This window comes from Athene cunicularia, assembly GCF_003259725.1.
Source record: "Athene cunicularia isolate RWA chromosome 12 unlocalized genomic scaffold, athCun1 chr12_part1, whole genome shotgun sequence".
Lineage (NCBI taxonomy): Eukaryota > Metazoa > Chordata > Aves > Strigiformes > Strigidae > Athene > Athene cunicularia.
In genome coordinates this window covers 11,982,578-12,009,354 of record NW_020799116.1, presented here as the reverse complement: position 1 = coordinate 12,009,354, position 26,777 = coordinate 11,982,578, and the positions used below count along the sequence as shown (strand labels likewise).

The following is a 26,777-nucleotide window of genomic DNA, read 5'->3' as shown; positions in this document are numbered from 1 at the left end:
AAGGATATTTTTAAAATTTAAGATACTTGACTAGAAAAACTCAGGGTGTGAGGTATGAATTCAACAGCAGATACTTACGATCTGAAGGAATGATTGAAGAACAGTTTTCACTGCTACCTGCTTTGCATACATCTGAATAGAGAAACTCTCCGGTCATGGTCTCGCCCGGTTCTGTGCGATCTAAAAACAGAAGGTGATGAATCAAATGGATAGTTTAACGTTTTGCAAGATTACTCCTCAGATATTAAGGTACCCCATCATATTCAGTGTGCAATTACAAGGCAGATTTAGAACGTATATTATCCTAGGGTCTAGAAAAGCACAGCACTTTGATTTACACATTCAGTGATTTAAAATTCAAACATAAAATTCTTATTTCTATGTATTAAAGACCAAAGTTGTGAATTTATTTTGCATCACCTCCAAAGTTGAGTAATTGAAATTGTTCTGAAATTACTATATTATAGCGCACAGTGAGTTTTGGAGGTGCCTTGAAAACTTGCCTTTCAATGCCTTGTGAGCATCAGAACAAACCTACTGCCACATAGTAAGATGTTTTTGGCATTTCTCCAGCTGCATGGAAATGTGAAATGATAGGGTCAGTGAGGTTCGGGTCTCTCACAGGGTTGGCCGTAAAATTAAAAAAAACAGTGGCAATGTCAAATAATATTTGTCTGAATAGCTGAAGTGTCAGAGAAGAAACCAAAAACAGAACAAGACAAACCCCAAACCTCTCCTCTAACAAATTTCATTTCTGTGCTTCCTACCAAGTTAATAGCTTGATGATGCAGGGTGGGGAAAAAGAAAAAAAAAAATTTCACTTACAATAAGCAATCTAAGGTCAGCAGGGAGAAGACTGCTGCAGAATTTAAATCGTAGCAAGTTTTTGAGGGAGGTTAATACAGTGTATAAAATTACGACCAAACAGAATTAGAGAGATAAACCTCTGCTTCACAGAAGCATCTCTTTGACGCCCTTTGATGCCCTTCATTTATATTCAGTCTGTTATTTCAGATAAAATATTAATTTTTGTTACGTTGAAACCAAACCCCACCATTAAAAGCCAATATAAGCATTCAGGATCTGGTAAACGGAGACAGAAGTGAATTGTCCCAGTGCAGAGCCTTCTCCATGATGACCTACCTTAAGTCTGGTTGTAATTAAACTGGGAGAGGGAGTAGGTGTAGATGAATTAGATAATCTCAACTGTTTTAAGCAAACAGTGAGGGGAGAAATCTCAGCCATGTGCAGAAGAGTCCAAGTGCTGTCTCCAGGGGTTCCTTCTCCCCATACCTCTTGGTGCTCCAGCAGATTGCAGCGTTTTGTAAAAATGCTGGGGTATCCATTTGTCCCTATCAGTTAAGAGGTTTTTTTACATTTTATTCTCTATTTAAACAGTGTCCTTTGTAAGGAAGAAATTGTCAAACTGGTGAGGTAATCGATATGTCTTGCAAAAGGTGGAAGACGCTCAGCATGCCCTGGGCAACAAAAGCCCGTTACTTTCTTCAACAGAAACCATCAAAACGAGTTGCTGGTACCAACCTGGCAATAACGTTTCATTAGGGAGCTTGTCGACTTCCAGGATAAAGTCATCTTTGAAGAAGAGGTACCCCACTATGGAGAACAGGTAGACCAAGATGAGAGCGAGAACGGCAGTCAGGATGATGGAACGCCCATTGCGAGTGACGCTCTTGATGACGTTCAGCAAGGTCTCTTCTCGGTACACCAAGTCAAAGAGCTGAGGGACAGCAGACAAGAGCAAAGGCTGTTTCTCACATGTCCTACCAGTACCACTGGTGGCATGCTAAGTGTTGGCATAACGTGGGGCAGCATGTTAACAATACCAATCTGATGTTTTAAAGAGCATTTCAAGCACTTTTGGTTTGGCCTTTTTATAGTTTTCTGAAATTTGCCATATAGTAAAGAAAAATATAGCAGGAGATGAGGGAGATGGGGTCCCTCACCCTCACTGTACCAGTCTTGTGTCATCCACTTTGAAACATGAGGAATGGAGGCAGCTGTAGCCTCCTCTTCATCTGCACTTCACAGACTCCAGTCCTGAGCAGCAGCCTGGGAAGCAGTCCCTGCCTGGCATGAGGGCAGGTGTTCTTGTAAAAGTGCCAGATGTACAGTGCCTGCTTTAAACATAAAGCTGTTGTCCCTTTTTTATAGTACTATCTGCCCCATCACAATCTCAAACCAGCTCACTTCAAAGTGCAATTAGCTGCTTCCTTTAAGTCTTAGAGTGTGGAATTAACAGAGCAATATTTTTTCCCTAAATTCTTTGTTTCAATTTCTTTACAAACGTTTCCTGCATTTTTCACTCCCTTGGGTCTGTGACAATGCACCAACACAGCCCAAGCAGGTTACTGGCTATGCTGGTTGACAGTGCGAGAATGCATGTTTGTGAAATTGGACCTACATGAATATAGAAAATAACCAATTCAGTCACCAGAGGATGTAGCGAGCATCCAACAAAGGGACAAAAATAGTCTTCTGAATGAGATTTAAGGTTTACTTTAAAAGTGACACATTTTCTCCACCAACACTAGATATACTCCTTCAGTGCTTATTCTTAGAAGTATTGTGCTGTGCAAGATGAATTCCACACCAAACAGGAAAAAAAAAAACAAACCATGTATGCCAGGCATCCGTGTCAGCCGTGTGAGGTCTGGAGTCTAGCTACAGCTAAGGAGACACTCCATAGTTAACCAACGGCTCACAAAGCATGGACGCTGCGTTACAGTTATTGACAGTAACGGAGTAAACCGTTGTAAAGATTGGATTGTGTGCCTCTCCCTCACAGCACAGTAACTCCAGCAGTGCCTACCGTGCAGCTAACGATTCCATGGCTCGATTTTCCCATTATTTTATTTTTCCTCATGTAAGATTTTACATGACCTTAAGAAGGCTTAAACCTTCACCAGGTGTATTAGAGTCATGACATTTTAAATTGTTTTATTATCTTGGATGTCAGAGCAGCGTCACAGGCAATATATCTAACCCAGAAAACCTATGCCTCAGAAGTCAGGGAGTAACAGACACGGGGAAAAGCTAAATACCTTCATTGCAACTGCATACACATTTACTGTAGCAAGCAATTTTAACTAAATTTAACCTTAAACATGCCTCATGTAATATAATTGAGAGCAACAACAAAGTCTCCTCTTGTCCGTACAAATCAGGAGGAAGAGATGTGGCAGGAGTCCCATAACCTCCCACTGCAACTTCTCCCAAGCAAAATCTCCAGCGTACAGTTCTTAGGAGTGCCTGTACAAGTCTCCCAGTAGCAAAATAGAAAGCAAGCGGTGTATGATACATCTAGATGTGCCCCAGATGGGACTTTACAAACATGTAGACAGAAGAACATTCTGAGGACAAATACCTACCAACAAACTATAAAAGAATTCATGTACGAAGAGTCCCAGAGCACAAATCAGAAGGTACAGCAGGTGATAAAGAAACTCTACATCCATGATCATCGCCTTGTATCCTCTAGTGAAGGTTCCACAGTTACCCACAAAACTCATCAGAAAAATGATTTTATTACAAACCTAAGGAAAGATTAACCATAAATTAGTTACAACATGTGACTTTCAGGAAAAAAAGGCAATCTTTCAAAGCTGGAGGTAACTCAGCTCCATAAGGGTATCAACCACCATGCTGAATTGTCTGTTACATGACAGCATTTTACACGACAGCGTTTTATACATCTGTCAAAACCCGCTTTCTGTTGTGTTCTCTGCACAGCTGAGACGGTGAGCCAAAACTAAAACTGCACGTGTCTAATATAATGTGAGTACTGACTCTTGCCTCCAGCTTGTTGTCAAAGGGCATCAAGAAAGTAAACACTCCCTGGTGCGAAAGGTAAACCTTCCTAAAAAAACCCAAAAACAACCCAACCAAAAACCCAGAACCACCAAAGCCTGTTCTACACATCACTTTCTGCAGTCAAATAACTCTCTAGCCTACAGCAACCCTTATACTTCTGAAACATCCCCTATTACTCGCTAATAAACAAGTGCTCCACATTCCCTCAACAATTCACTCTTGGATCACGTGCCCAGTAATCCTCCTGTGCAGAACCAGCCATCAATGCCAAAGGAAAGCTACCTTCAACTTACCTGGAACCTGCTAAATGCTGCAATTACCTGTAAGCATCCCCCCCCTGCACCCCTGACTGCACGGTGCTCAGTGACACATTCTGAAGACAAGGAGTGCTATTAGATGACGCACTTGAAAGCTGGGCACTTCGTACCACAGGCAAGGGCTTTGAGAAGGCGCATCTCTGCATGGCTCCTGCTGACTCACTCAGAGAGAAACCCTTTTGGCTCACGCGCCACAAGAGACCACAAGTATCCTGGTTTGAGCTTTAATGAAGTTCTCCGGTGGCTCAGCTTACATGCTCAGTCCACACATCGCTGTAGCAAAACTGCTTAGTGTCAGCTTTTGGCTGGCAGGTAGAGTGCAGACAGACATTTGGGAAATGCATTGTTTAGTGAATCTTACACAACTCTGTAAATACTGCAGCTTAGTCACTGAACAGGAGACGGGTTTGAGTGAGTAACCAAGCTCTTTAGGGCCACAGAGACTTCTTTACATTTCTGGCTGGGGTGGGAGCTGTTTCTAGACTGTGGCAAAACTGAGCGAAACCTTAGAGGTCTCCAGCCTGGGGAACCAGGATTAAATGAACAACAGCAAAGCACTTCTGCTAGAAACAGTCCAAAGAGGGAATTACTCCTCCTGCCAGTTCCACCACAATGTCCCAGGCTATTTTTGCCTGACACCTTCACGAGCAAGTAAGAAACCCTTACATAAGATGCAAGAGAACTTAAAAATCCCACTCGATTCTTACATTGAATGCACCCAGAAGAAATAAAGTAGGTTGTAAACCAACTGAAAATATTAGTCGTAATATTGTAGAAGCGATTAAGGCTCGGATGCCATGGGGTTTGGGAAGAGCTATAACGATGGCCAAAGATATCAGCATAGCTGTCCATAGCAAGCCTGACAAGTGGGGCTCCAGGGTACCTAAGGTGGAAAGGAAAAAACAAGACCCATTTTAGTACTTTGTATAGCCAAACAAAACCAAAATAACAAAATAAATGCCATTTTATCTTATCTTTGGTGGAGCATCATAAAGCCTCATGTTCAACATTACTGATTTCAAAACAGTAAGCAGAACATATGAGCCCAATGCCTTCAGCAGATTTTAATTACAAACTTGTTACTAAAGCATTATGTAAATTACAGGCACCAGTATTACAGGAGTCTTCATTTTAGTGTTTATTACTTAAACACCTTGAATGCTGAAAAGGAGAAGCAGTTTGCTAATGCGTTCTGTAGAGGCACTGAATGGGTAGGTGAAGACAGACAACATACTCCTCCAGGTCCAGATTCACAGCAGATTCTCCTATTATGCTTTTGGTCAAAAACCTCGTACCAGTTTTTGTCATCTCTTGCTATTTCTGGATCTATTTAGACTGTCCCATGAGACTGTCTGCTTACATAACATCAAGCCTGTGTTGCTAAAAATATACTTCTCAGAGAGCCATAAAAAAATACTTTGCCAAAAATACCATTTACCCTGAGTTTATGCAGAATATAAAAGACATCTCCTTCTTAAAACTGACATTAAAAAAAAAGTTTTTCTTTTAAGCAACTGGTTCCTCAACAGACAAAAAGGCAAGACCCCCCCAAATTTCATAGCACTCTTCAGCCCTTCTGCAAGTACATACTCAGAGGACTGTTGTGTCTTATTGGCAAGATATTCACGGAGAGCTTTTTCCTCCCCCTGCCCAAATCCAGAAGGCTTAGGAAATATTACTCTCATCTGACTACCATGAGCAGCCATTTAATTTTGTTCCAAATCACTGTAGATTAATAAAGACAGCAGAGGATAGATGGAAATTAAAACTTAATAAGCGTAAAGTTGAACAGATGTTTCCGCTGTCTGAAGGGAGTTTGGGATCCCAGAGCAATGCTGCCACTGCTACTTGAGCTGTCAAACAGCAAAAGGTGCAGAGCTCCAAACAGAGTCACCTGAATGGGAATGATAAACACCACAGAGAGGGGAGGGAGAAAAACGTGTACAGAAGCTTATTTAGGAATGACTTGGGAATTGCCGTGAGAGGCAGATCCTGAAGGATCTTGCCTGTGCCTGTACAGGTGCCTGAACATCTCAGCTATTATGAAGCCACCCATGGCACAGGAATCTATTTGCTTTCACAAGTTTCAGCAGTTCCCAGCAGGCCTACAAAAATAACTAGAGTTAATGAAGTCCTCAACTGTTGCTTGGAACACCCACCTTGGGAAGGCCTGACACCTCAGGCTGCCCAGCAGCATGAGGGATGCAGTGCCACAACACAAGACCTTAGGGGGACCTGGGTCAGGGGAGAACCCCCCAGGAAAGAGGTGGGCTCAGGGCGCAGGCTCGTCTCTCCTTCCTGGGGATGAAGAGAGACTGGGAGCAGAGTCTTTGCCCTTAGCAATCCAAGCTCACCAAGCCAGCAGTCACTCAACATCAACTGTCTGCACCCAACCCAACGTCAAAGGCTTGCTGTGGGCACGTGGAGTCCATTACAGGGCTGTGGGCAGGAGGAACATGTAACTGGTAGGAAACTCTCCCCCTCTCTCTGGAATTCTCACCATTCCAGTACCAAATTCCAGGCACCCAGTTTCATTCCTGCTCCTCTAGTCAGAAGTTTTACAGCTTCTGCTATAGTCAGATGCTAATCAGATGCTCAGTTCACCATGTCTGAGCAATTCAAGACACTGACAACTTCCCCCAAACGGTCTGTTTTCAAGAGTCTCTTTTCTTCCTAAAGCTAAATATAAAATACACATGTATGTGTTTATTTTTCTTTTTTGATTGTAACTAGAGGAAGAGATTTTATCAAAAAGTTACCTGATAAGGTATTTTAAATATGTAGGGTAGGGCATCTTCAAAATGCCAAATGATCCCTCCAGTCTTGCAACTTGCAGTCTCAACACACACATTTAATTACCAGCTTTCCTAGCAGCCATAAATACAGACCTTTACATTTTAACTTGTGATCTTTGAAACTAGAGATGGAAAATTCAGTTGCTCTTTGTACTTGTAAAAACCTTTTAACAAACTGCCGGCCAGAACGGGATCTGGGGAGCCCCACAGCCTGCTGCCAGGGTGTGACGCAGAGGTACCACAGCCCGATGTTGCAGAAGGTAACTATACTCTTCGCCTTCTCAGGAACACTGGAATTTGGTCTAAAATATCCCGTACCTTCTCACAGGCTTTATCAGGACAGAGAACCCCTAAACACTATTTTCCATGCCCACTGCCTTAACCCCTCTGAGACCATAAGGTGCTATCAACCACTACTTGGACAAAACTCTGGCTCTCCTCAATCTAAATTAACTGGTGAGATGCAAAAAGGGTGAAGTGGCTTTTACGCCACACACACAGAGCTCAGCTGATAACTGCCTTACGTTCAAGTTACTGCTATTGTTGAGCTGCAGAGTCTCTGGGTTCTGTAGCTAGCCATGAACAGGAGAAAGAGGCAGAGAAAAGTTCGATCAGAAAAGATAAGCATCTAATTGGCCCTGTTGCATTATGAATCTCAAAGGAAGGGAAGAGAAGGCTTGAACATGAATCACTCTCCAGGTGGTTTTACTGCTGGGGTCCTCATTTACTCCAGTTGACAGGGAAATGGCAGAAGCTCCTACCCAGGCTTTGCCTCTATACCAGCTTTGCAAGCGATAAACATGATAGAGGCATTTACAAGAATATTCCTCTAGTTTGCAGATTCTTGCTGACGTGGCTCCACCCTCTGACCTGCCCTGGGGTACATCTCTTGGGAGAGGCTGGATCTAAGGAAGAGCAGCGGAAACTCATCAGGACTCTACCAGGAGTATTTGCTGAACTGGCTCTAAGAATCATTGCTGTCACACAAACACGCTGTTTGGATCAAAAGCGACTTCCGTGAGACCTATTACAGCAGGATTGTGCAATCCCCCATGAACCATATGCATTAACCCATGCTTTGTTTTAGAAGTGATAGCAAGCCCAGGCGCTACCCGCCGATGGCAAGGAACCTCGGAGTGGCCGGTTGCTCTGAGCCCGGGGACACAGCCGGCACACTCCTCCTCCCTCCCTTGGGCAATCCCTGCTCTAAGTGCCTGTAGGGTGAAAGACTCATAGAAGAGACAGTAACAGAGGCCAAACGGGCTCTTTTTCTGCATCCCCCATCGATTTCTGATAGCATGAGGCAGGTCACTGCTCCCACACACCTCCCCTGCCCACGCAGGGGAATATAACTCAGAGGCCTCCTGAAGTGCTATGTCACCCCAAAAGTTTTGTGGAAAATGGCATTAATGAAACACAAGCTCAAAGAAAACAACAAATTAACATTTCTCACATTTGTAGTTCAATACTTAATTACAGAACTTTAAAACAAAGTAGAACAGTCAAGCAATTAAAGGTGGATGTCTGTCTTCGATAATGTTTTTTTCCCTTAGGAAAAAGCACAGCTCTACATTTTCCTTATAAATGCCTCAAGAAAAAGTCATAGCAGCATGATTTAAATCAAGGCAATTAAAAAAAAACCCAAACTAATTTCTGTTCTATTATCCTCACTGAAGTAAAGAGGGATGCTGAGACTCAAGTGGGGGACAGAATTTGGCTCATTATACCTTATTTGTTCACATATTTTTGTATGTTAATTATTGGTACCTCCTCGAATTCCTTTGAATGGATAGAAAAATGCCACAAGCAAGTTCATAAGGACAGCCAGGTTAAAGGAAATACTGCTCCAGAAGGACATGTTGCGAGCACACCAGTATAGGAAAGGTTGAGCTGCAAAAGAGAAAAAATAATTCTTTTTAATGGAGCATTTAAAAAAAAAAAAAAAAAAAAAAAAGTTTTATATAAAAAAATCTTTACTAAAACTCAGTTTATTTTCAGTTTGCCCAAAAGCACAACATTAACAGCAGTAATATTCAGGGGTTATTCTAAGTTTATTTGATTACTTTTTATCTTTGAAGTACTTGCAGTTTCCTAGATAGTGCTTGAAGGCAAAGGACTCATGTTAAAATGGAAAGTATTTTCAAACATGAACTGATTTAGCAGAAGCATGAGAACGAGTTCAGAAATGCCAGAGGTCAAGGACTTCAGGTTTCCCCTAATAATATACTTAGTACCCAGTGTCACACAAAGAACAATTAGGAGGAAAAAAAAAATTCTACATGTTATCCATGGTGAGATTCAGCCCTATCCCTCCTAGTTATGCTGCTGCCAACAGCTCACCTACACGAGATGCTGCCCACTTTCAAATGTTTTCTGCTGTAGCAAGCTAGAAAAAAAAAATGTAGCAAAGACAGTGCAAGGTGGTCAATTAGGACACAAAATGCAGCATGGCGACAAAGCAGTAAAGCTAAAATGTTTGGGACTAGCTGCCAAGACAACTTTACTTCAAGCTGATAATAGACCCATAGAGCCCCAGATTAACCAGGGAGCTGAAGCTCGGCTGGCTTCCCTCTGCCCTGTGGGCAAAGGACACAAGCACATCTGCTCACAGCTAAGCGCACAGTTAAACAGCTGCACATTTTTAAATTATTAACGTTACATATAAACACTTTGCAGAAAGACTCCTAATTTTAATAATCTCTGGAGCTAGAATCAAGAGGCACAGAAAGCAAAAAAATTCCATTTTCTGAAGTGGTCGCAGACCAGAAGACAACAAGGACAGCTAAGAAGCTGCCTTACGGTAATCCCCTCTGCATCAAGGCAAAATCCCCAATTTTAGCTCCTGCAGGCTTATTGTACAGCAAACTGTGTACTCCTGAAATCTAGGGTGGCAAAAAAAAAAAAAAAGTCCATTAAAAATGCTCTCAAAGAAGGGAAAGAACTAATGTCTTCCCTGTTGGAAGGAGGCAACGTGCACAGATATCAGAGAGAAAGGAAAAGAATCTCACAGTGAAATTTAGGGAAAAGATGAAAATGCAAACTCTGGGGCTGAAGAGTAAACTAATGAATGCAGCAATTCTGAGCCTCACAGTAGCCACCACCTCTCTTCAGCAAATCACCTCTTCTAGCATCCTAAGCAAAAAAAAATGGGTTAAAAGACTTATACAATGCCTCATTATACTGAGTTGAAATGCACATAAAAAGAAAATGTATTGAACAGCTGAATGCAAAGGAAAGGACTACAAAAAGGTACCCCGACACTGTGAGAACACAAGCTTCGCTGCACCTAATTAGCCAGGCACATGTTAAGCCTCACTGAAATGCAGTGTAGCGATGTTTCAAATACACCATACACTGGTTTCTCTATTATTTTTGTTCTCAACTTCATTTTAACTGGAAGAATTTGGAAGCAGGCTGAATACATTTGTATGAAATTGTTACACAAAAGGTCATTATGAAGTTGCAGGTTTTACTTTAAACCTTCCTTTGGGGATGGGCACAGACTGTCTGCCCTGCGTAGCACTTCTGCTCGGTTTTGGCAGGCTCATTTGAGTTCTTAATTAAGACCTTGGGAGACTTATGGTGCTCAGATTATTGGCCAGCACCAAGAGCTTAAGGGGGAAGTACACAGGTCTTTATGAAGACTTTTTTAAAAAAAAAAATAAATCTCTCAGTTTTGAATAAACTGTAAGTGGTATCACATGAGCACAGCACAGGGCACTGCCAGCCGGTCACGTCTCAAAACCACAATTTTTGTGGTTTTATCTGTATTTAAGATGTGAGAAACAATTGGATAAACGTAGAATATAATTTAGAGGCTAAACAAGAACAGAATATTAGAAGACAGACTAAATGTTTCTTTTCTTACAAGACAAAAGCAATTTTCTCCACTTCTGCAGGTGGATCTCGATTAATTTGTGGTCAGCTGTTAATTATGGATGTCCTCACAGCTTGCCTGGACACAGCCTCAGAGGCAATTAAACTCACTCAAACAACAAAATCTAACGGAGTCTACAGATGCTGTCAAAGACGAAGTTGCCCGTTTGTTTAGGATGTTATATACTCTCATATTTCTCATAGAGGTCTTAGAAGTCATTTTAGGAAGCAGCTTCCCGGGGATTTTGATGCTGTCAGAAGTACTAATCCACTGTTCAGTGGAAATAGCTCCACTCTATTTAGTATTCATACACATGAAAAATAATTCAGTAAAGCTGACCACGTTTCAAGCGGTCTTATCTCTGCCTGACTTTGACGAATGTAAGTAATATGATTACAATTGCTTTTCTTTGTTAAAAGATCTATTAACATATATACCCCAACAATGAGAAGCAAATACTGAGCTTCCATTACCCAATATACAACACCATCAGCTCTAGTGTGAACTGTGCACATGCACCCTTAGAAACAAACTGGAAAGAGTCCAGGCTCTTCCTGGAGGTGCAGAGTGAAAGGGTGAAATGCAATTATCAGAAGCTGCAACAAGTGAAATAATTTTATGAAAAAATGATTGTCACAATGCGGAAGGTCAAGAGGTCCGTTCCCACCTGATTTTTTTCCTATGATAGGCAATGCTGACAGAGTCCCAGCAAGGCCTCTGTCAGGAAGAAAGCTGTTGCTAACCATGCTGCTGTGGGGTGCCCGGGCAGCAGGCAGCTTTCGGTGGCTCACAGCAGGTTACAGCAGAAGCCCACCCTTACATTTCACTCTAGGAGGTGGTTCTGGACCAGTCTTTGCACTAACAACTGGCGTTTAGCTGGTTCAAGCATGGGGAACAGCAGTGGTATCAGATGGCAGATGTTGACTTGAGCAGGAAATAACTGCTTTATCTCTCACATTGCACAGGGTCATGTTGGTAAATTCTAACCACTCATCACTGCCCACCGAAGCCGAGTCTTGTGTGCAATGTTTCTCCTTGAGCAAAACAAGAAATCAATTTAAAAAAAATAAATTTAAGCAAATGAGTTAGAAAGTTTACTGGGGGAAGTGGTGGCACTGTATGAATTAAAATATAATTTTAAAAGTTTTCCTAGCTGCAAGTGGGAACCTCAGAGGGAAAAGCAGTGCTTCAAAATGCTTGCTTTCAGATGCTTTAGCATCACAGGGCTGGAAAGGACTTCATCAGCCTGTCTGCCAGTCTATTCCTTGTCCAAAAAAAGGTTGAATTCTACTTTTACTATTACTGGAAAGCGCATGCTTAACCCCTGTTCTTAAATACCTCCATTGCTGGAGATGCCATCAATCCACGCTACATTATCCAGCTTTACTGCTCCTTGCCATTCAAGAACTGCTTTGTGTATCCAGCACAGGGAAGGAGAACAGACCGCTGCTTTCTTCAGCTGTCCTCTCTCCATTTCTCCCTGCCACCAAATGCCTTCTCATTTAAGCTAAACCTTCACAAAGTTGCTCCTTCCTGTTGGATCCTAAAAAAGACGACCTGTGATCTTTCTTACCGCTCTCCCCTGGATCCCCTCCAGTTGGTCCATATTGCTCTTGCATTAAGCTTGACTTCATTACAGCATGTTGCCACCGTGCAGAGGAGAAGACTCTTTCAAACAACTATCAAGGTTGTTGCCACACTGGGGAACCATCTGCTACCAAGTCAATATTTCAGACTCCGAAAACCTGACCTCAGTGCTCTGCTGGTAACGCTCCACACAACCATACTGGCAAAGGCAACCTACCTCGCAATTTCTTCTGCCAGTTCATCTCATTAAAGAGGTCTTCTGATTTCATGAAGAAGTCATTGATCTTGCTGCCTTGTTCATCCCTCTCCGTGGTGTAATATATCCGCAGCTTGGACTCCTTCGTGAGGAATTCACAGATACTGGGCACAGGGAAGACGATTTGCTCCATGGTACGGTCCGACCTGACAATCTGAATAGCAGCCTCATTAGAGTTCTTCCTAGTTTTGAAGTGCTTTTATTTCTTGGTCTGTCTGTCTTTTTTTTCCCTCCCTTTCAAACCAACTACATGTAGAAACTTGGACACATTTCCATAGAACAGCAGCTTGATAGAGACTTCATTTAATTTACCTTTCAAAGCAGGCCTACATTTAGCTCCAAGACTGATAATTTCTATGCTGTGGTCTTTATCCTGGCAATACTGTTCTTAGCTGGGATTTCCAAGAGGCCCGGTGAATCCTGCACCAAAGCTGTGCTGAATTTCAGAGCAATCTGGTCACCCAATTCAAGAATCTCAGCAAATTTTAGCCACAGATTGCACAGGCAAGTATGAGGAATAATAGTTATATTTATACTGCTTATTAGAGAGTTTTGTGAACTCTCCATATTTGGGCGTGTTTTACTTTTAAAAAGCCTCTTAGATTGTGCATCAGGCCAAACTGTCATTTTAATACAGAAAGAATGGCAAAAGCTATCACTAACTTTATGGATTCAGCAATAGTACCGGCCAAAATGTAACAGAAGCGAAGTTACACTTCCTCCTGCCAACAGAGCTCTGCTCAGCTCCATCTTAAAGCCCACACATGACAGCTCAAAAATAGCTCCCCCCCAGCGGCTGTCAAAAAATAAAATAAAAAAATAAGTACACATATATTCTCATGTCAAAGATGACAGTCCACACATAGGTAGTCAGTTCAATCAAAATATCACAGATAATGTAACCGGTGTTTAACTCCACCGTTTCTCTTCCGAGCGGCTCTTTCTGCAGCAGATCACCCCCCCAACCCCTCCCGGCAGCCACCGGTTTCCCTGTACCTCAATCTGTGCCGTGTGCTTGGCGTAAAACTCCAGAGCCTCGTCTCCCTCTATCTGACCTCCCGGCTTCAGCATGTTCTGCAGCTCTTTGTTATGACGAGCCAACTAAAATAAAGGAATGCAAAGGGAGTGGGAGACACCAGATGTCTCTCTATGATATTAAATTTCTGATTTTTGGCATAAAAAAAGAAATAGTATGCAGTCAGCTGCTAAGAAAGGGCAAAGTTGACAGAAGGCTTGTTCTATTCCAACCAGACACCCTGCAGCTCTATTTTGGGAGCAAGTCAGAATGATTCAAATATCTATTTTTTTTAATATCTGTGTTGTACTCCTCTTTTACCCATCCTCTCCCACCCCTTGCCTGACTTGGGAAACTTTTTGAACATTCACATTCAGTCTCTCCTACACCCACCCTAATTCAAAGGTGTGCTAATCACACAAGTATCCAGGCATGGTCGGAAGAGAAAATCTGCAACATTTGAAAAGCAGATGCACAGAGCACTGCTCCAAAAATGCTTCTGGATGCTCTAAATTCATCTTAAAGCAGAGTGATGGTCTTTCTTCTCAGATCCTAAAGGAACAAGAAGTCTCTAACGGAATGATATATGTAGCATCAATATATTAAGTAGATCTCAATATATTTTTTTTCCCCTTAGTCTTTTACCTTTCAAACACCACACTATCAATACAACAAACCTGACTGGCTCCAGCATAAAGAGAATGTGGCAAGAACCATAAAAGCAGTGAGATTTCTGCTTACAGTTTAATTGATCCAAGCAGAATTTCTTTGGGGGTATAAAGTAACCTTTGATACAGCTGAAAAATAATACATTGCTCCCCAGTACTGCCAAGAGCTTGCATCACGTGTCTTCAGAGACTTGGTCAAGAGCCTACCTACTTCCCATTATTAAAAAAACCTCCAAGATATTTTTTATATTAAGGAATCAGAACAGAAAATTCTATAAGGGCTGGAATTTTCTCAGATAAAAAGAGAAGGTACAGAGAGTTTTTCTCAAGAGGTGAGCCATTAAAACAATTTCGGGGTAAAGCAGATCTCTTGCTATTCACAGTTTGTGACACTTGGTGCTACAAAAGCTGTAGGTGGAATTCTACCTGATGAGCTAATATATAAATGTTGTGTCCCACGTTCCTTGGAGATGCCGCAAGATCTTCCCCGTTCTCTCCATCCTCAAAATCTACTTCTCCCTGCAGATAAGCCTTCTTGATCACTTCCACCTAGAAAGACAGACACAGGCCAATGAAGAAACAGCCCAGGCTGAGCGCTGCAGTCTCTTTCAGCCAGTATACACTGGGCACTCAGAGGTGGAAGGGAGCTGAGCGTCTACATTCAGGAGGAAGATCAGTGGGCTTCTCAACATCCAGGGTGAAACAGGAGACCTGAACTCAGCACCTTCAGCCCAGCTCACTGACACAAGAAAAAAAACCCTCACATTCCCCTCCAGGTAATATATTCCGGGCCACCCTCGCTGTACTCTGTATCCTGTTCTGACCGCCAGCCCCTGCTGCAGCTACGTGCACCAAGACAAGCCGACAGTGTTTCAGCTGTACTTTGAATCTCCTGTTTGTGTTTTTACCAATTAATACGTTAACCAGCCCAAAAGCCTGCTACAGTCTACTGAACAGCTTTTAGGTAACAATAAAATTTTGTTTCTCTTGATCTCTTTTGCAGAGGGCTTCTACAGTGGATTCCAACGTGTCAGATGATGCTCCTTCCCTGCCTTATGCAGGATGCTGAGTGCCTCCTCTGTAGCATCCCCAATCGCTTGTGCTGCCTGGGGACTAGGCAGACCCAAGTCCTGTGGATACTGAACTCGTTCAACCAAATCCTTGAGGGGTCTTCCAGTTGCACAGACCTCTGGCAGCACGGTGGGGCAGACACAGCCACCTGGTCTCCGCCTGGCTTGAAGGGAGTTGGGAGTTTTGGAGTGACCCAGGGACTCACCAGCTCTTTGGGCCTCATGTTGTAGAGGATCCTCTCCGCATTCTCACTGTCATGCCTGCTCTCCATGATCGCCAAGAGCAGTTTTGAAGCATTGTTCTGCAGGGAGGGAAGAACAGCACCAATCACTGCCCCACTGAAAATGAGGGCACCCAGCTGGAGCGGTCCCAACCCCACTGCCTGGAGGGGCTCGAGAGACCCGCTTTCTACAGGTACGAGCCTCCCAGCCAGAGCCTCACCCTGCCGAGCACCCCCTCTCCTCAAATTATTCAGAAATACTACTTATACATCAATAGATTTTTTTACCAGTTTATTTCCCAAACCCTACTTACTGGGGGCCATCAAATTAACCCAAGTGAAGGTTCAGATTTCTGAAACGCTGAGGTTTCAAGCTTGTATTATTTTGTTTTGTTTTAAAGATACTGCAGCATTACTACAAGCTTTCAACTCCAAGATGGTGCAGCTCAGCTTTACTTGAGATACTGTTGATTAAATCAAAGGACAGCCAAGGCTGAAGACACAGACGTGCTTCGCTGCTTTTAACTGAAAATTATTCTGTGACCTGCTCATGCCAAAAAATAAGTGGGAGGAAATGGGAAACTACCACAAGGCACCAGACTACTTTAATACAAACAATTAAGATTAAAATCCATCATGACTGACAATAAAAACCAATAAAAGTATTTAATTTTGAAGCATAATGCTAATTGTGTCTAAAAGCATTTTTTTATTTAGAATAATAAAAAACCCACGTTACCCATAATAATGGTGTGAGTCGGCAACGGAAAGCAACTAGACATTGCACTATAAGACAAGACAGTAAGTCAGAAAGGAAACATTTCTAAAACATATGCTGAAGCAGGAGTGCTCTGTGACTACTGTTGCTAGAAGACAAACTGCTAGGGTATTTTCAAACCAGCACCAGGGCTAATTATTCCAGCATTAATATAAACAGTCCTAAAAAATTCTTGATGATTAAACATCAACTGATTAAACAACAGCAATAAAGTATTAGGAAACTAGCCACAGCACAAGAAATTTTACTTCCACTGTATATGTAAAAGCTCACCAACAACGGAGAAGTTTTCATTAGCTTTAAATTTTTAAAGGAATTTTTAAGGAAATTATTTTAAAATTCCTCAGCGTTATCTTGACTGCCTGCATCCCCCCATCTGAAAACTGGTGGCTCCATGTCATTTAAAAGATGAAATAACTGTCACAGACATTTAAAAGATGAAATACCTGTGACAAACAATATTTGGGCACTGCCTCCAGCTCACTGATGCATATAATTTTTTGGCATTTATGAATATTGGGATATAATAAACACCCACATAATTCCAACAATAAAATTATGTTTCATCTTACTGTTAACATGGATCACACAAAATATTCACTTGCCTTCAGTTCCAACACAAGGTCCATCCTCTTCTTTCCCAAAGGGTTGATGTCATTGAGAATTAATGCTGTGATGATGTCAATACCGTTGGACTCGTGAGTAGCAATGCAGTTCTGTCCAAAGAAAATTCATCAGACTTCACCAATTGTCTACACTAAAAATGGAGCCTAGGCTGGTGACCCAGCCAGAACAGAAGAGTCACCTCTTTCATCACCCTGTAAGCTGTTTGAGATGGATAACTGAACAGAAAACTCCAGCCAGTGGAATAACAAAAGATTAAGGCATTTTTTTTTCAAGCTTTTCCTATCATCAGCCATGGTATGTCCTACTGAAACCACCCAGCCTCAGGAAGCAGAAAGCAACACAGTTGATGAACGAAGCGTTTCCATGCCAAAGCATCCAGGCTGAACACATAGCTAAGGAAGAACACTGTTTTACTAAGATTAGGGAGAGTTTTCTTTATTTTAGATGTGCCAATCAACACCTACTTCAGTCCTGTCTAACCAAAGATTGTGAATTTCCATAACCTCCTTGCTTACCCTTTAACCCTGCCTTTAAAATGGTCTGTAACTAAAATGTACAGACAGTAGCTTGCTGGCTTCAACATCCAGAGCCCTGCTCTGTCATCAAGCTCCACTGTGAAGAACCGTACCTATATCTAAAGGTTGTTATTCCATCCGATCCAAATAACAGAGAGAAACTGTCGTTATGAACTGACATGCACAGCCTCATGTGTTCGGTGTTCAGGTGAAATCATATCTATGCAAGAGGTCACCCCCACTATGTTTAGCTTGGCTGTAAACTACATTTGACTGCACAAAGAAAAGGCACTTCAAAGGACAGATATTCTTGAGAGTTTTTTTTAAAAAAATCATATTCCAGTCTTTCTGTACCATACTATGGTTCAAATAGCAGGCACACAGAGGAGATAAGCAGCTATCCGTGTTTGTAAGAACAGAGGTTTGCGCGTTAGAAAGGTGAGAGCCACCCCAGGAGACTTCACAGGTCATGCCAGCCCCATGGGAAAAGTCGTCTCTACACACATGTAATTTGCTGAGTCAATGCCACAGAGCAGCTGGAGCTTGGAAAATTATTTTGGGGTAGCTATCTCTTTAGTATGGTCTACTCTAGACTTTCAGACTTCATTTGACTCACTGAAACAGTTGTAGCAAGAGTCACACCTAGACTAAAGGCAGAAGAAATGGGCCCAACTAACTGGTGACACTGCTCTAACACACAGCTGTACAACCTGCGGGAAGGTGAAGAGCATGGGCTGAGCAGTACATCTGCCCCTTCCCACTGGAGCAAACCATAATTCTCGAGCACCTAAAACCTCCTGCTTATGCAAAGTATCTTCTCATACTCCCTGTTGATGATTCAACCTTTGAGGCATAGAGCAGACCAAGTCCATCTGTGGGTCAGTAACTGCATCACCCAATAGGATTATTGTCATTATTCATTGTAACCCTGTAACACGGTTACTTAAACCACCATTCTTGCTTTAAAACAGTTACTCCTGCTCAGAACAGAACATCCTGCTGACCGTGAGTATGATCTGGGGGGAGCTGGCAGAGGCTGCCTCTCCCTCAGCAGACACCTGGGGGTCCCCCAGCACCCAACCTGTGCTCACTGGGAACCACTGCCCATTTCCCATGCAAGTGCGTGGGCAGTCAGCAGTGACACACGCCTGGTTGTACACACAACACAATGTTTGAAAATAACCTCAACATGGTTATCACCTTCATTAACGAAGATACAGAGCTCAACCTTCTCCCGTCAGGCTGGGGGAGCCACACTTCTGACCTCATTTATGACAGGAAGAGCTTGGTTTTAACAACATTTTTACAACAAAGTATTTCGAGTGCAAAAATTCCCCACTCTGTCAAGTCTTAATAAAACAACTTAAATCATAGCAAAGCAGAAAAATCTCTACTGCTCTGAGTGGTTTAAGTCCTCAGAGGAGGCTCTAAGAAACAGAAGTTGATTATTATGAGTTCATACAGAAAAAAACCACCCCAAAACCAGACCCCCTTTGTAGGGCAAGTAAAGTGAGCAGGGTTGTAAGAAGACAACACGAGCCTAGCAGACAGAGCCAAGCCCAGCAGAGTGCACGCTGCAGGTGGAGGGAGGAAGGTGGTGCTTTCTACAGCTATGTATGGATGTATTACCTGGTTCTCGTGGCAAGGCCCCTGACAGTACTCAGTCAAGCTTTCCAGTGTCTGGTTGATCAGTGCTACGTTTTTCTCATTTATATACAGACCAAGAAGTCCAAGCCCACCAGTTGTGCTTCCACAGATACAGTCCAGAAACTGCAGCGTCTCACACACCAGGTTGTAGTTAGTCTTGTTGTTCTGGCAGCGTAGGAAATTCTGCAGGGAGAGTGTCAAAAGTGGGACGGGAGGGAAAAAAAAGCATACAAACTGATGTTTGAACCATAACGTTTTATTAAGTTCATCAAGCCACAACTGCACTGCATAATATACATTGCTCTAATTTCACTGGAGCCTGTACAAGCAATTCAAGCCTCTTCCAGGGCTAGCTTGCAACACACCGCTCTCTTGAGCAGCCTGTTGGCTTCAAATTTTATAGAAGACAAGCAGCAATAAAGAGAGCACATCCATTAGAGCACTGAAACTCAACACGGAACAGGCCATTCAGTGCGGATCCAAAAGCCCTTCTGAGCCTGGAAGCTTTCCTTCCAGCCTACCTGCTACATTTCACTGCTAACCATCCCTCCAGGCTCTCTCCTCCCAAGACAAGCAGGAATTCCCTGGCTCTGCCTTCACAGCAGCACTGCCTGCGCAAGCAGCACGGAGGCACCCGACTGCATGCCTTGAAGGAAGGCGTCTTGAAATGCGTTTCTCTCAATTGCATTTCTTCCCACATAATTATCGTAATCCCTGCTTGAAGCTGCTGATGAAGAGCAGCTCCTCAAACGAAACGCCAGTTTTATCAACACGGATTAAACAGGTTTCCTCTCTCCCCTATTCCAAATGAAATAAACCAAACCCAACCAAAACAAAGACAATTAATAAAAAACAACTTCCCAGTGACTCAGATCTGTTTGTGTTCCCAGCGGTGTGCTGTAAAAGTGGATAGCCACCACCACCTTCTTTTCCTCAAAGTTTTAGCAGGAGAAATCCTATCTAGCTTAATTCTAGCACGTTACAGAACACGTCAGAGGTGAAAAAAACCCCTCAGACAAACAAGATGCATAGGACTGTGGAACCAGCAAGGGTTTTGCTACCAGCCTGCAGAGGAGCACCGTTAACTGATTGCCTCTAGTGCCTGCGTCAGACTATTAAGTCTTTTAAGGCAAACAGACTGAGAAATTGCCAGATTCAATTGAAGGCTAAGCTAAAAAAGGAAAACGCTGTCTATGAATGCAGACTAAAGGTGACAGTGATTCAGCATATTTCAACTGATTGCTCATTTAGCATCCTGACTTTTGATTAACTTGTCAGAGTGTAGAAAGTTGATGCTACAGAAATTTGAGCTTGTGACTTCCCTCCAGGAAAAAAGCAAAAATAACAGGTAATACTGAAAGCGATGACACTAAACGCTCCCCAGCTGCAGTATGGCATTTATTCTGGTTATAGCTAGGTTTATACCAGCCTTAGCTTCTTGATTCAAAGTCAATAAACACAAAGGAAAGAGAAGGAACGAAGGCACAGGAGGCAGAAGGACAACATCAGATGGCTAAAGAAGGGGAAATAAAAAATTGTAGAAAACAAGACCCCACTGCACTGTGAGAAACTGCCCCAGGGAATGTCTGTTGCTGTCTCAGTGGGTACAGATCGAGCTCTGCAGTTTCTGTCATCCAGAACATCTCACAGGCTACAGCGTGGGAACACAACTCTTCAGTATTGAACATGCCATCCTATTGCTTTCAGTGGGAAGGAACCTGAGGTGTGCACCACCCGCAAGACCCTGCGTTCAGAATAAAGACGACAGAGCTGCAGATTCAGCTAGAACATATGAAAAATATGCACCTTGAGGGATCTTGGAGAAAATGAGGAAAAGAGCATTCATATCACCTAACTTTAAGGACCCCATATACTCAGTTGAGAGAGAAATACTTCTTGATGGGATGAAGTGCACTTAAAGTCAGACAGTGTTTAAGCTCCTGCCTTTGTGAATGACCTTTTGGAGATATTTAGACTTCCTGCTACTATTTGCTTTTAGGGATCCCAGTCCTCCTCATTTCTGGGACACGTGACCAGATAGAGCTGCACTGACAGAGGCAGCATCTGCAACCAGTCCTCTACGGCATGTCAGGGCTAGAGACTTTGCTTACCTGTACACAGCCTAAAGCTGAGTATCCTGAAACATAATGACTAAAAATAAAATTGGCCACCTTCAGAATACTGGCTTGGTTTGTTGAAGCAGGGATGAACACAGAATCCTTGGAAGGAGCACAGTTCTACCATTTAAGTGGGTAATTCCCCCCAAAACCTAAATGTTTTCTTTGGATAGTCTTTGTTTTAGTAGAAAGCTTGATCCCTATTTGGAAAATCTTTGCAAAGAAATAACATAAATAAAAAGAAAGTCTTAGTAAAGAGGTATTCCCACATGATCAGATTTTTCTTTACAAGCAATCAGGTAAGGCAAAGCTTTTTTTGCTGAATACAGGCTTGCTCTTTGTCTTATAAAGTTCTTGCACACACTTCCTGCCTCAAACATGGTGACCTAAACCAGCTCATTCTCTGCATGCACCAGTACTGCTCCACTAGTCAAATTACTGAATCACCCTCCTGCAGCATGCAGAGCTGTTACCACCTAGGCTGTGTCTCCAGGGATTATGAATAAAAGAAACAGTTAAATCCAATGTGAAAAGGTGTACCAATCCCTGCTTTTTTTGCACAAAAGCTGTATATAACCTACAACTCAGACCTTTAATTTGAGCATGACTGGCTAGCATATTACTACAATATTTTTATTTCACAGAAATAATGCCTTGGTAAGAAAGAAAGAAAGAACTGAAGTGCTATTTTTCCCAGGAAGATGGGCTATTAAAGCGTAATGCATGCTTGGCTGTGGCAGTGTGGAAGGCTGTGGGGTATGACCTGCCCAGGCGCCTACAGCAAAGCGTTCCCCGGGTGCTTCACTCAGCTTGTCACGGGCTTCAGTTCTCGTGACTGCTTCTGTAGCACACGGGGACACCTTCGCTCAGAAGCGAGAAGCACAGAAAAGACCTCGTGAGGAAACTTGATGGGGCTGCAGCCAAGCCAAACCAGACCAGACAACAGGCTGGCTACAGCAATTCAGAGCTGCGACAGCTTTGCTTTCAAGGCTGAGCTCTCGCAGAGAATCAAGGGTCAGACCTAATACAAGTTTAATAAGAGCACCTAAGGATCTGCGTGCTGAGAAACAGCTATCAAGAGTATTCCACAGCAAAATTTGATGCATTCAGCCTAAAGTGGATAACAAAACGTCCTTAAGCATCCACCCCGGTCCTTGCATTAATTTGAAGAAGATACTGCAACTCCTCCTCCAGACCCAAAGAGTAGGCTGGAGGGGGAGAGCATACTGACCGTGTGTAATGTGGAACAAACCGAAGTTTTATCTGCAAAGGGAACGGCCAAGTGATGCAAAAGGCATAGCATCGCAACTCTCTAAGCCATTTCACAAAGACTTCCTCCTCATCTAAAACACCTATCAACTCTTACAGGCATGACTTGCATTTTCCTGTTTTTGCACAACTCACAATTGCTAACTGCTTGTAAAACACTTGGGTTTGCTAAACCTACAATTGCACTGGGCAGGTGATTCCTATTCACTTCTAATTCAAATTTAACATTCACAGTTTTGGAAGACACACAGCTTCCAGAATAGGTCTTACTTTTTTCCTTTAAGCAGTGAGTCCATTAACAATATTGATAAGGAGTTTAGTTACAACATACTAGCTGCAGACACAAAGATCTTGGAGCTTCAGACACTGCTGCCTCTCCTCCAGGGCTGAAGGAGAAAGGCAAGCATCAAGATGATTATAGTTTTGTTCCTCCAACTTTTTTTTTTTTCAAATTTAAAAAAAAACCCTTTTTCTTCTATTGCTGAACGCAACTACCTGCTGTTTGGGAAATCTAATTGTTCAGGATGGTGAACAGCTCAGGCCAAGTTTCTGCGCTGGCGTGAAATCAATTCTGCTCCTATAGCTTTCAGTGCCTAGCCAAAGACAGCAGCAGCGAAGGATCATGTGCATGCGGTTTGGACTACTGCCACCTAAAACTGCCGTCCTACTTGTCTCCGACATCGCTAACGGCATGAAAATTGTTTAACAAAACAAAGATCAAATAGTTTTTTAAAAAAATTAGGAGAAACCCTCATGTATGTAACCTCAGCACCTATAAAATGCTAAAGGAATTACATGTTCACAGCACAGGAACATTACCATACAGATTTGATTTCCTATGTTGCCAGCAGCAGGGCATTTGAGTTCAGCGGAAGTGATTTGGCAGGTCTGAAAAGCACTCACACAGGGTCCTACACTTCTGGCGTGCTGTACAACAATATGCAATCAAGGCAATTATTCCTCCTTTATGAGGGCATTTAGTACATTGTACTGCATCTCACCAGCTCCTTGCTTGCGGTCAAATCTAATCCAGCAGCAGTGGTTACGCTGAACAAAAATCCCGTTAATTGCAGTCCGTCTGTAAGCAAAAACCTTATCTCCTGTGGAGGCACGCGCTAGATAAGATTGCTAACGCACAAGTTCTGGGCTCACTATTTAAAATTATACAAACACATCACAGAACATCACAGGACAGCCAAGTTGGCAGGGACCTTTGGAGACTGTCTACTCCAGCACCCCTCGCCCTGTCACGAGGCACCACGGAGCACAGCCTGGCTCTGTCCTCTTCACAGCCCGCCGTTGGGTCGTTATACAGACAGTGAGACAGCCCGAGCCTTCTCTTCCCCAGGCCAACCCCTTCCAGCTCTCTCTGCCTCTCCAGTCCTCCGTCACCTTGGACACTCTTGGCTCTACTCAGGAGCCCAGGACTGGCCCCCGCACTCCACAGGGAGCTTGGGGCATCCCACCGGGCTCCAAGGACTTGCGCACATTCAGCTTGCTGGATGTCTCCTGACCCAATTCTTCTCCAGGAAGGGTACATCTTCCTTGCTTCAGACCTCCCCTCTGGTCCCAGGGACCTAAGGTTTGTAAAGTCTGGTCCTAGCAGTAAAGAGCAAGGTGAAGGTGGCATTAAGCCCCTGGGACTTCTCCACATCCTTTATCACGAGGGCCTCTGCCCCACTCAGCAGCAGTCCCTTGCTCTCCCAGATACAACCCAGGAGCTCCTCTTGTTGCCCTCCATGTCCCTCACTAGATTCAACTCCAGCTGACGCTTTCTTGATACCATCCCGTGTTCCAACTCTGTGCATACAAACAGGTCCATGAAAACCCAGGAGAACCTGTTCACTGGAAAGTAAGCACATGCTTAAGGGCTGCTGGAACCAAGGTCCAAATGCTCTTGTTTTTTCTATGTGACTTTTAATTTTCTTTCCTTCCCCTCTCAAAAGTACATCAGTAACTTCACTCCAGAACACTTGCTTGCAGTATACACTTTTTAAAAGCCACAACAAGAGCTGATTCCACCACCTTTTAGATACAGTGAAAAGGCCACCGAACACGGGGTAATGGGACTTCCCTATATTTGCCCAGCAAAGTATGAATACTTTTACTGGATTTTCTTCAAGGTCAAAGAAAACAGTCAGTCATATATCAACTTAAAAAGGCATGGGATTAGGGGGACTGATGCAACATAAGCATGCCTGCTGTACCTGCAAATCCCGATTGTGGTTTTCACAGAGCAGCTGCAGGAACCGGAGAATGGGTTGCATTATTGAGATCACAGCACTCATCTCCAGGTCATCTTTGCTCTTGTCTGCCGCAGACTGTGCTCCTTCTCCTGCTGAATAATGGTCATCGGGATCAGCCTCCCTCCGATAAGTGTTGTAAGCCTTTCTTGTAGCTGCAGAGGCCTCCAGTAACTGATCCCGGACTTCCTCGGTAATTTGGGTCATAGGCTCTCTCACTAAAACACACAAGAACAGATCTTCCTTAGGCAACCTGAATAAAGGGGACCAGAAAATCCATTCACACACATATCCCATTACAGTTTCACACATGGGCCAGTTCTTTCTGGTAAGTATGTTTAGTGTGATGTGAGGGTCTTGAGTTTAGAAGGATATCATGTCACTCTCTTCGCACCTTTTATGCAAACCACGTTAAAGTTATAAATTCTGGTATTAATTGGTTAGGGCACACACATCTAGCACTATCAGGAGTTATGATAAAAGGACCTGCTATAGAAGAAAATTAGGATTTCTCCACTTAATGTTAGAGAAGGCACTGACCACAACCCACAGTCCAGGGTCGTTACTACAGATCAGATTGGGGCAGCTTGTCATGATAGACAAGGTGGCAGAGTCTCATCTCAGAAATACTTTTCATCATTTCAATAGCACAATCTCACAAATGGATGAAGAGGGGATGAAGCTCTTGAAATCCCAAGCCAGGGCACCACTGATCTCTGAACTTTGCTCTGTGGGATCAGAGATCAGAGCATTATTGCATCAATTGAAATGAGTTCAAAACACAGCATTTTACTCCCTTGTCACTTCAGAAACAGAACAACTGGGGATTACCTCTCTTCCTGCTTGGTACATCTCTGTCTGAGTCTTCATCTTTCTTTTTATTTCCTAAGTCACTAGTATTGACTGTGACAGTAGCCTTGATTTCTTGCTGTGCCACTTTCATGCGATCATAAAAAACCTTAAAGAACTTTTCAGATTTCTTATCTTCCGTCAGTCGGCAGAAGAACGAATGCTACAAAAGAAAATGGGACAGGAGCTGTATCTTCATACACAGGTTTGAATACAGATTATTTCACCTTTCTGCACTGCATGATATCCTGAAGGACTGGGAGGTTAATTAGTTTTCAGTAAACTGAAACCTAGAGCAATGGAAACTCGTACTCGTACACCCAAGTGTCTCAGCTACATTAACTCCCTTATTAACAACTTCCAAATGTATTTTTAAAGAAAAGTGCATGCACAAATCACACTACCCATAATACATTTAGGCAGCACACTTCTCTCTCAACAACAGGAATTAAAGTAAATACAATGAATTAAAGTAAGGTAAGGACAATGGAATTACCTGTAATTTGATTCTCAGCTCAGAAACAAGAGCGTATGAGCAAAATACAGAGGAAAAAGAACTGTCCTGCCTTCCTGACCTCAAATGAAAGGGACTGTGACTCACAACATGCAATAGTCAATGTTAAGTCGCAGTCCAAAAATGTACAAACAAGGCAACATAATGAGGGACATTTTGTGCTAAGTTTCCATTGTCCTGTCCACAGCAGACTTCTTCAAACTCCTTTTAATTCCTACTCTAATATATCTTTAAGTGACAGAAAGACTCAAGGCATTGACTACTTTTATGAAGGTTTCTTAATGTTCTTCTGCCCATATGTGCACAGAGACAGAAAGTTCTTCCTAAAATTGAGGAGAATACAAATCATGTACAGGTCAAAAAGGAGCCAACACAGTGAGTGATCAGACAATTCCTGATGAAACCAATATGCTGTTACATAAATCAAGACCAGAGCTTAAACACGACTGAAGGATGAACTTGTAAGTGGGTCACCTTATGCAGAGTATTATGAAATTAGTTAGCATTCTGCAGCGACTCACGATCCAACAGCTTTACATGATGAATAGGAATGAAGCCTGATTTATTGAAAAAACAAATTA

General features: G+C 42.8%; 1 protein-coding gene across 12 annotated transcripts in view; it reads right to left on the bottom strand.

Moving 5' to 3' along the window:
• ITPR1 (inositol 1,4,5-trisphosphate receptor type 1) overlaps window positions 1-26,777 on the bottom strand; it is a 182,818-nt gene that overhangs the window by 21,628 nt on the left and 134,413 nt on the right. For all 12 annotated transcript variants that reach the window (XM_026857342.1, XM_026857345.1, XM_026857344.1 and 9 more), the window contains 13 exons: window positions 25,665-25,845; window positions 24,798-25,051; window positions 19,187-19,387; window positions 17,021-17,131; window positions 15,623-15,718; window positions 14,773-14,895; window positions 13,660-13,764; window positions 12,625-12,817; window positions 8,711-8,833; window positions 4,856-5,031; window positions 3,390-3,554; window positions 1,543-1,738; window positions 79-180 (listed from right to left, as the gene is read on the bottom strand). In XM_026857342.1, the coding sequence (XP_026713143.1) occupies window positions 79-180; window positions 1,543-1,738; window positions 3,390-3,554; window positions 4,856-5,031; window positions 8,711-8,833; window positions 12,625-12,817; window positions 13,660-13,764; window positions 14,773-14,895; window positions 15,623-15,718; window positions 17,021-17,131; window positions 19,187-19,387; window positions 24,798-25,051; window positions 25,665-25,845 (2,026 nt within the window). The remainder of the gene's footprint in view (window positions 1-78; window positions 181-1,542; window positions 1,739-3,389; window positions 3,555-4,855; window positions 5,032-8,710; window positions 8,834-12,624; window positions 12,818-13,659; window positions 13,765-14,772; window positions 14,896-15,622; window positions 15,719-17,020; window positions 17,132-19,186; window positions 19,388-24,797; window positions 25,052-25,664; window positions 25,846-26,777) is intronic.